Source organism: Neltuma alba, unplaced genomic scaffold (assembly GCF_004799145.2).
Source record: "Neltuma alba isolate B1F8T4 unplaced genomic scaffold, ASM479914v2 tig00006737_pilon, whole genome shotgun sequence".
NCBI classification, from domain to species: domain Eukaryota; kingdom Viridiplantae; phylum Streptophyta; class Magnoliopsida; order Fabales; family Fabaceae; genus Neltuma; species Neltuma alba.
Genome location: NW_021634564.1, coordinates 10,717 through 20,599, shown reverse-complemented (window position 1 = coordinate 20,599; position 9,883 = coordinate 10,717). Strand labels below are relative to the sequence as shown.

Sequence of the window (9,883 nt, the reverse complement as noted above, 5' to 3'; positions counted from 1 at the left end):
TCCTTTTTCTCTCACTTTGCATTTGCATGCACACAAACATACAATGGGATCACCATGGAGCCAGTTTCATGTCCCAGAAAAACCCCATTTAGAATAGAAACCAAGAACTTATCATGCAGATTGCGCAGCCAGCTTGATGAGTTCAGAAGTCTGTTTTTTGGTTCAAGTCCAAGGAGCAGTGCTAAGCTGATCTTAAAAGATGTAAATTGTGAGGCCAAACCTGGAGAACTCACAGTTATTGCTGGTCCTAGTGGAGCTGGAAAGACCACACTGCTAGAGATTCTTGCAGGGAGAGTATCCCTATGTGAGGTTTCAGGGCAAGTTCTTGTCAATCATAGGCCCATGGACTTAAAGCAATTCAGAAGAACATGTGGGTATGTCACACAAGAAGATACATTGTTCCCTTCGCTTACAGTTAGAGAAACACTCATGTATAGTGCACTTCTGAGGCTTCCTGGGGGGAGAAAAGTGGCTGCTGCAAGAGTTGCAGGGTTGATGAAGGAGCTTGGGTTGGATCACATTGCAGATTCAAGAATTGGTACTGGTCGTGGTGGATCATCAGACCAAGGTATATCAGGTGGGGAAAGGCGAAGAGTTTCCATCGGAGTTGATTTGGTTCATGACCCTGCAGTTATTTTGATTGATGAACCAACTTCAGGGTTGGATTCAGCATCTGCGCTGAACATAGTCTCAATGCTTAGATTAATGGCATTTAATCAAGGTAAGACTATCGTTTTAACCATTCACCAACCTGGGTTTCGGATTTTACAGCTGGTTGATCATCTTGTTCTGCTCTCGGATGGATTTGTCATGCATAATGGGTCACTGAATCTTCTTGAGGCTAGGCTCAAGTTGGCTGGGCATCATATTCCACATCATGTCAATGTCCTTGAATTTGCCCTTGATGTCATGGGATGCTTGGTGATACAAACTTCAGAATCTAGGAACAATCAACTTCTTCTCAGAGACAGGGAGGAACAAGTTTGTAAAATGAGAATGCCGTGCTCATTGTATGTCAGAGAAAAGGCTGTTCAGTACCCAAATTCTCCAGTGGAGGAGATTCTAATCCTAGGACAAAGGTTTTGCTGCAACATATTCAGAACCAAGCAACTGTTCGTCACCAGAGTCATACAAGCCTTAGTAGCTGGATTTATACTAGGGACTATATTTTTTAATGTTGGCAACCGAGAAGGCCAAGTTGCCTTACAGACACGAAGTGGATTTTTTGCTTTCAGCCTTACCTTTTTGTTATCTTCGACAACAGAAGGCCTGCCTATTTTCTTGCAAGAGAAAAGGACTTTGATGAAAGAGACCTCAAGAGGAGCTTATAGAGTATCTTCATATGTTCTAGCAAACACACTAGTGTTTCTTCCTTTCCTTTTGATGGTTGGTCTTCTATATTCTACTCCAGTTTATTGGCTGGTAGGTTTAAGGAAGGAAATAGATGGGTTCCTATACTTTTCTCTGGTTGTTTGGTTGGTGGTCCTCATGTCAAATTCTCTTGTAGCTTGTTTCAGTGCTCTGGTGCCAAATTTCATCCTGGGAACGTCAGTGATTGCAGGGTTAATGGGTTCTTTCTTTCTATTTTCAGGGTATTTCATATCAAAGGGAAACATACCCAGATACTGGATTTTCATGCACTATATAAGTCTATTCAAGTACCCATTCGAGTGTTTTATGATAAATGAATATGGAGGAAAACAAGGGAAAGCCAGATGCCTAGAGAATAGGAATGGAGAATGCAGTTTATCTGGAGATGAGTTCTTAAGACAGCAAGGTCTGAGAGAGTCCCAAAGATGGAGTAATTTGGCTGTGATATTGAGTTTCATAATTGGGTATAGAGTGCTATGCTTTTTGATTCTGTGGTATAGATGCCACAGAACTAGAAATAATAGATCAGCTTCATAAGGAATAGGTACTTTCCCCAGATTATTTTATATTTCTTCCTTACCACCAAGAATGAATACTTATGATAGGGTTAGAATAATTTATGTTTGTATATTGTATGCAAATAATCAGGGCAAACCTGCCCAAAAAATGTTTTGATTCTTCAGACTTTTGTGACTATTATAGCGTCTACACTTAGCCATGAATATACATTAATTGTCAACCCGAGAAGCAAGATGATAGGAAAAAGAGCAGTATTTAGACCCTCTTTTCCTCTCAAACCAGAAATATATCACTTCACTTTCAATTGGAAAATAACAAATGCAATGTGCAGATGATGTAAGCAAACATAAATAGAACATATCAATCACATTAAAATTGGATATCGATTATTAATGCAACCATATTAATGGAGCAGTACACAGGGCAATAACGTCATGTAGAGCTAAGACCTCTGCTAGACCTTTAAATAACCAAAAATAAGCAATCTACTAATGCAGCATATTTCAAATACTATCCTAGGTTTCAGAAAGTGTTAAATGAATCATCAAATGCTATAAACTCATTTACATGAGGGGCAAAAAACAAAACTTTACATTGCAGTATGTAGCACGACAAAGAAGAGAAGACAACTTTTTGATAAGAGGGGAGAGCAGAACTCAAGCGTAAATGCATATACTCAACTTAACAGCTCCGATCATAAATTGAAGTGAAGGTCATGGTAGCAAAAGAGGCCGTGGTCTCTGTCAAAGAGGAAACATCTTGCTTCCCTGTGATGCCAAGGGAAGACGTATTTTCCACTTCAGCCTCAGCTTTTTGCATCTTTTCATCTTTGGATTCGACAAACTCAAACAGTAATCCTGGCTTTGTAATTTTCTTTTCATCAACGTCAATTTCACCCATCAACATGCCAAGCACAGTAGACATTGATGGTCGGAGCTGAGGAGAATCCTGAGCGCAGAGAAGACCGATTTTACAAAACTGGCATGCCTCCTCAATATTAAAGTTGTCTTCTAGCAATGCATCCACCAGTTTCTCCAGCTCCCCACTTTCATACATAGTCCATGCCTGCAAGTCATACAATTGTATCATCCTCTCAACCATCTTCATAACTGTAATAAATATTAGGATGACTTCTATGCTATGATCGCTTCAAATAATATGCAATTCAATCCAAGATTAAAAGAAAAGGGGTATTTATGCAATTTGCAGGAATCTCGAACCATTTATACTTTGTTTGGATTAAGAAGGATGGATGACGAGGAAAGAAAAGAGAATATTTAATTCAGATTCCATCCAAACAAACTTTTCATTTGATTCTCCTCCTTTCGAAGTATCCCTAGAGATTCCAGGTCTCAAGGGACGTCAACTGTAAAAGAGAAGTTGTCCCAGGTTAATTATAGCCCACTATAACAACTTATTCCCTCCAAATGATTAGACAAAAAGGAAAAAAGAATGATTACATTGTATTTACATCCCTAATCACTACCTTAAATTCCTCTAGAAAGCATGGTAAGTAACATCGAGGTAAAATTTATACTAATGTGTTATCTAAACTATAGTTAAAAGACTGAAAATGCAACTAAAGAGACAGAACCGTGTCTTGTTTGAACACATGAAATTGCTCCCAGGATTATCAAGCAAATCTTTGCCAAACTTCAGCGATTTTATCACAAAACCCTCGAGTTCCAACTTCTTATAGGTGGGCATTTCACACTACCTTAAGAATTAGGAATAATTTCTCTCTCAATGTAGATCAGCTTCATGAGTTATTTTCACTCAAACTGATCTGGCAATTAAAAAAACAAATCAACATCCGCGTTTGGTAGCCCTTTCTCATTTTGTACTTTCCAAATGAAAGGTTCATACCTTTGGAAGAAGATAATGTTCTTCAGGAGGTAACCGTCTATTTGTGTTACACCTCCCACTAACAATTTCCAATAGTAGAACTCCAAAACTGTACACATCTGATCTTCTTGTTACTTGACTTCGTATTGCATACTCAGGCGCTAGATAACCACTATAAAAACCACACAGTTTAATATATGGTCATAGTAGGAAGCAAATGGCTAGAATTTCCAACAGTATTTGAAAGAATCAAAACCAAGATACAAGGAAAAGAAGCAATTAAAGCAAATGGTATAAATAAGTTGTATGTTTCCAAAAATCAAAGCAAATTTTAGGAACTTACGCTGTACCAGCAACACGTGTACTAATATGGGTCAGGTTTGGAGAAAGAAGCTTTGCCAGACCAAAATCAGAAATTTTGGGCTGCAGGTCTTTATCAAGTAGTATATTGCTTGCTTTAATGTCTCTATGGATAATATGTGGTTCAACCTCCTCATGAAGGAATGCTAGGCCTCGGGCAACGCCAATGCAAATGTTCCGCCGCACAGGCCAACTGAATGGAATGTTACTATGGCCTCCACCTATAAAATCACAAGACTGAATCATGATTATGTCAACAATTTATACTCGTATATCCAATGCAAAATAAATACTTGCCAATAAGTGTTTGAGCTAGGCTGTTGTTTTCAAGATAGCCATACACCAAAATCCTGTGATTTCCTTCCACACAGCATCCGAACAACTTAACTAGGTTCTCATGCTCTATGCTGGTGATCACCTTGATTTCTGTCAGGAATTCCCGAACCCCTTGATGCGAGTCAGCTGATAGCACCTTTATAGCAGCAAGAGTCCCATCTCTCAGTTTTCCCTGATCAAAAAACAAAGTTATCATTGGTCACTGAAGAAAGAAACATGGACATAGCACAGGTGAAAATGTCCCAAAAATGAAGCAGCAGGTTGAGAATTCTTCATTAATTGTCAAATGAAACCATATTACTGCAGTCACCTTATAGACAGATCCGAAACCGCCTTGCCCTATCTTGTTTTCTGGGCTAAAACCTTCTGTGGCAATTCGGAGTTCCTTGTAGGTGTAAAGGTTTACATTCTGAATGTCTGAAACCTCTTACCCAACATAGACATGATAGCATAATTTAGAAATAGAACTTTGGGAATATAGCGAAACTTTTTAATATCAGGTAATAAAAGCATAATAGTATATTTTGTATTGGAAGTGCAAACAATAACAACAGAAGAACAGGCTAAGTATTTGTGTACCAAGATCAATTTCGGTTGGTTGTGCGGCTGAGACACATCCCTTTTTTCTGATAATACAACAGAAACAACTCATCACAATGTAATTCAGGGGCTCCAATGGATCGAACCCAGTGCTGCAATGCATGTAATCGAACATTAATCTATAATCCTCCAATAACTGAGATCATGTGCAGAAAAAGTGAATTCATCGTAAGAGGCAAAAGCCTTGAAATGATCAATTTTCCAATTCCCAATCTTGAATTAGTAGAATTGTCGACCGATGCATCTTATATAAAGAGAAGTCACAGCTTAATATGGAATTTTCTTTGGCTGAACTTTCTGTCAAATCTTGGCCGGACAAAAAAAAAAAACAAAAGAACTTTCTGTCAAATCAGAACACAGAAGTCATAGCATGCATTTGCTGAAACGGAAGTAAAGTTAACGATGGGAAGGTTAAAGAAGAAACCAGCGAAGAGATGAATAGTGCCCACTACTAGTATCATTCACCCCCACTATTTACTTCTTCCATCAGCTCAAGGATCAAACAGAAACTATGAGGGGAAATAGATCGCTGAAAAAGCACGAACCAAATGTAGACTGAGTCATAGCTAAAAGTGAACCAGACATGAAAGATGAACTTACTTGTTAGAAACCAAGTAGCAGAAGAGAGAGATGGAGAGAAACGGAACCGCTGGTTTGGGATGTTGACCTGAAGGTACTGGTCTTCCTTTGAATTTGTTCTCTGAAAGAAGGGAGGTGGAAACAGCAGAATGGCCAAAGGGGCGTGAAGTAAAATCCAAGGCAATTCAAGTCCTGGAGGGAACTAACTTTTCCTGATCTCTTAATTTAACAGTGAAATCCACAACAGAAGATACAGATAAAATCCACATGCAAATTCAACAAGCAAGGCACTCAGGCCAATATACGTAATACATTACATTTACAAGCACAAGGCATTATCCCAAAAGTGCATATTTCTCCTCTAATTCCATATGAAATTTTTTTTTTAAAGTCTTTTTTTAATACTGACATAATTAGTCTAAAATAATATTTTGTACTATTAATGTGTTATCTTAACGGTAATTAATCATATTTCGCTTTAGAAAATTGATTTCATTGTCGTTATTTATCCTGCTGTCCTTCTCGTTTCTGTTTTTATTATTGGTCATAGGATGACTTCTTATAATCTAAGCCCTTTATATGCTTAAAATCATTTTGAATTTCAACGTTTAAAATACTTATAATCATATAAAACTCATCCTAAAATATTAAGACTTAATCATAAACATATAAAAGTCTCTAAAAACATTTAAAAAAATAAGCGCAACATCTAAATTACAAATTATTAAAAAATAAAAAATTCACGTAGACTGGACCGAACCAATCCAAGTGGTTTGATCACGTGGTTCGAAACGCAATTCAAGTCAACCAACCAGTCTAATCCAGTCTAGTCTAATTTAATTATATAATTTACTTGGATTGGACTGGTCCGTACCATCGGATTTTTGAACACCTTATGAAGGATATTTTTCAATTACGTTGCGTTCGCTCATTGGCCAATGGCCATATTCGCATACTGCGCCTCGTGCCATGGCAATTTGACCCGATCTAATTCATTCTTTCTCCAGTCAAACAAACGCTGCCTATGTAATTAATCACATCCAACTAATTAAAAAATACTAAAAAAAAAACACAAGTCGTCTGTATAATTAATCGTATACATCTAAATGAAAAATCAAAATTTACTTGTTGAGGTTGAAAGCAGATTGTTACTGAGTGATCATAGGGCATTAGATATAGAGAAACAAAATGCTCATTGGCATAGCTGATACTTCTGTACCATTAAATTAAGTGTGCTAGGAACTAATTTTAATTATTTACTTATAATGTAGGGAATTAATGAAATATCGCCTGATTAACATATGTCGATAATTCCTAGGAGAGGTTTGAATTAAGAATTTTTTTTCTTTTCTTTTTCTTTTTCTTTTTAACACTCTTCCCTTCAGAAGTCTTGTTTGAAGTCGTCGTCCATCACGCTAATTAATTTGTTCAGCACATGCGAGCGTGGTTTGGAGTTGCCACTCGGCAATTCAATCCTATCCAACATAGCATTTACTGCCACTTTTACCCCTCCGTTGGTAATTAGCAAATACTCTTCCAGTCTTAAATATAAAACTCTTTTTATAATATAAATTATATTATAAAAATAGTTTTATATTTAAAATTGGAGGAGTATAATTATATAAATATTATTCTCTATTTTACAAGCTAATTTCCAGGAAAAAAAATCCTTTAAATACTATCTCTAATCGTTCCAAGTACTAGCGTAAGATTTCAATTCATGTTGTGGTTTTTAAATTGTAATTTGTTCTTTAAAACATCTCTATTAATTACATACATGAAAAAAATTTCATTCAAAGATAAACATAAATAACAAAAATATTTTTAAAAAATCAACTCATATTTATTATAAATAATTAAATAATTTTCTTAAAGTAACTCTTAATATGCGGTAGTATATATAAAATCCAATCCACCACTCACATTACTTATTAAGAGGAATGTAGGCTTATTTATTCAACTATTTTTTTTTTTTTGGGTAGAATTAGCCCGTAATACATGCTAACTTCTCAACACGATGGCTTGATAGATAATACACAGATGTTTATAAACCAAGTTTCACCAAGAATTTTCTCATCTTTGATGAGAACGTCAAAAATCAAATACTCCATCCTTACTTTGTTTGAATTTATTATGATGAAAGCTACAAATCCTGTTGCTCAATTTGTATTCACATACATATTCAATAAGAACAGGTTTTCAAACAACCATGACAGAATATTCAAAGACGAAAGTAAATCTTGAAGGAAAAAAAGAATTGAGGGTGAATGGATTAGCATTTGAAAAGATAGCCTATAGGTAATTTGACTTTTAAAAAAGTTAACTGAGTAAAAGTTAAATTGAATAATATGAATTGTATTTTGATTGAATTTTATAAAAGTTAGTTTGTAAAAATAAAATTGGATAAAAATTTATCTAGATTATGATTAAATAAAAGTAAGTTTAGTTTGTAAAGTTACTAAAATGAGTATAAGTTTTATTAGATAATAAAAAATAAAAAAAAATTTACATAATACAATGAATTTAAATTAGTAAGTTTAGTTTGTAAAATTATCAAAATAAGTATGAGTTTTATTAAATAATAAAAAATGATTAAAAAAATGAATTTACACCATATAATAAATTTAAATTATTTCAATGTAAAGGAGAAAATTTTCATGACTGAAATATATTTTAAAAAATTAGAGTTATTATAATTTTTTTGTAAATATAAAGTGAAACATAATTTTAAAAAATTCAAAATTATTTATGTATATATTGTGTGTACACAATATGAGAATTAAAATGGTGAATGATGTAAAATTATAAGTTTAAAATATCATAATAAAAAATGTCATATTTAATGGGTAAAATATGTTTAAATGGCTGAATTTTATTGGATTGATATTAGCACTAAGAAATATTAATCTAATGAAAGATAATTATGGGGATTGTGGTTGAAAACAAATGTTAGAAGAATGTTTAGCACAAATGATTTATTATCACATGAGATTAAGCAATCCTATATAGATGGGAGAGGAAAATTCCTCATGGTATTCTTCAATCCCACATATACAGATTTGTCTAATCTCAAGTATCATACAATTATTCATATTAAATATTTTTTTAATATAATTTTTCAGTCTCAATCTCAATCTTTATCTCTCATTTCTAATATTTGGTAGAGACCAATATGCTCATGTCGGCCGAGGGAGGGAGGGAGGGTCTTATCGGCTACACCTCCGATCACCGGCAAACAAGGTTGATTCCTATGGCCATGGCTACACTCACTGACCACCTTCACTTCCTTCTCGTGCCTTTAATGTCCCAAAGCCACTCACCCCCTTCACACAAATGGCTAAACTATTTTCAAGCCATGGCGTTACAGTCACCATCATCCTCACACCCTTCAATGCAGCTAAGTTCAATAGATCTCCAAGCACAAGCTTCCAACCTCAAAATTCATGCCCTCTCCTTTCCTTTTCCTTCCTCTCAAGTGGGATTGCCCCAGGGATGCGAGAATATAGATTCCCTTCATTCTCGCGTCAGGATTCAACATGCCCAGAGTCGTCTTTCCCATGACGAGCATGAATGGCGACGGCGACTACGACTGGTGACTGATCTACAGAGGAGAGGAGACGAGCTCGGCAGTGGCACTGGCAGAGAGAGTGACGGGAGACAGAGTGAGAAGCATGAGACGGGGGGACAAGCGTGAGACAAAAATGAGGGAGAGGAGAGAGAATAAAAGCCATAAGCAAGCAGGGAGCAGCTTCTCAGAACGCCGGATTGAAACCAACTTTTGGTCCACAAGTCATGTCCTAGCATGCGTTTGCTGAAACGGAAGCAAAGTCAATGATGGGAAGGTTAAAGAAGAAACCAGCGAAGAGATGAATAGTCATTCACCCCCACCATTTACTTCTTCCATCAGCTCAAGGATCAAACAGAAACTATGAGGGGAAATAGAGATCGCTGAAAAAGACATGAAAGAGGAACTTGTTTGTTAGAAACCAAGCAGCAGAAGAGAGAGATGGACAGAAGGGGAACCGCTGGTTTGGGATGTTGACCTGAAGTTACTGGTCTTACTTTGGATTTGTTCTCTGAAAGCAATGGAGGTGGAAACAACAGAATGGCCAAACGGATGTGAAGTAAAATCCAAGGCAAAATTCAAGTCCTGGAGGGAACTCACTTTTCCTGATCTCTTAATTTAACAGTGAAGTCCAAAACAGAAGATACAGATGAAATCCACATGCAAATTCAACAAGCATGGCACTTAGGCCAATATACATAATACATT

General features: G+C 36.0%; 2 protein-coding genes across 5 annotated transcripts; one reads left to right on the top strand and one right to left on the bottom strand.

Moving 5' to 3' along the window:
- The first annotated feature begins 54 nt into the window (after positions 1–54).
- LOC114751000 (ABC transporter G family member 10-like) lies at positions 55–1,908 on the top strand. Its single transcript, XM_028939652.1, has one exon. It carries the CDS (start codon positions 55–57, stop codon positions 1,906–1,908), a length of 1,854 nt encoding a protein of 617 aa, XP_028795485.1.
- Positions 1,909–2,237: 329 nt separating this feature from the next.
- LOC114751003 (cold-responsive protein kinase 1-like) lies at positions 2,238–5,784 on the bottom strand. Of its 4 annotated transcripts, XM_028939656.1 has the most exons (8): positions 5,632–5,762; positions 5,456–5,560; positions 5,011–5,123; positions 4,742–4,857; positions 4,393–4,603; positions 4,079–4,316; positions 3,757–3,907; positions 2,238–2,955 (listed from the first exon to the last, which is right to left on the bottom strand). In XM_028939656.1, exons 3-8 carry the CDS (start codon positions 5,081–5,083, stop codon positions 2,572–2,574), a joined length of 1,173 nt encoding a protein of 390 aa, XP_028795489.1. In that variant the 5' UTR covers positions 5,084–5,123; positions 5,456–5,560; positions 5,632–5,762; the 3' UTR covers positions 2,238–2,571. The 4 variants fall into 4 exon arrangements, with proteins under 4 accessions (XP_028795489.1, XP_028795491.1, XP_028795487.1 ...); XM_028939658.1 differs by lacking the exon at positions 5,456–5,560 and having other exon boundaries at positions 5,632–5,784; XM_028939654.1 differs by having other exon boundaries at positions 5,011–5,560; positions 5,632–5,763.
- Between the last annotated feature and the right edge of the window lie 4,099 nt (positions 5,785–9,883).

What these genes read in the sequence shown, in the direction of transcription:
- LOC114751000 (XM_028939652.1), top strand. Translation starts at nt 55, where the DNA reads ATGGAGCCAGTTTCATGTCCCAGAAAAACCCCATTTAGAATAGAAACC.
- LOC114751003 (XM_028939654.1), bottom strand. Translation starts at nt 5,146, where the DNA reads ATGTTCGATTACATGCATTGCAGCACTGGGTTCGATCCATTGGAGCCC. An exon ending in CCTAGCTCAAACACTTATTG is followed by an intron (nt 4,317 to 4,392) that starts GCAAGTATTTAT and finishes GTGATTTTATAG; the next exon opens with GTGGAGGCCATAGTAACATT. An exon ending in AACATTATCTTCTTCCAAAG is followed by an intron (nt 2,956 to 3,756) that starts GTATGAACCTTT and finishes TATGACTTGCAG; the next exon opens with GCATGGACTATGTATGAAAG.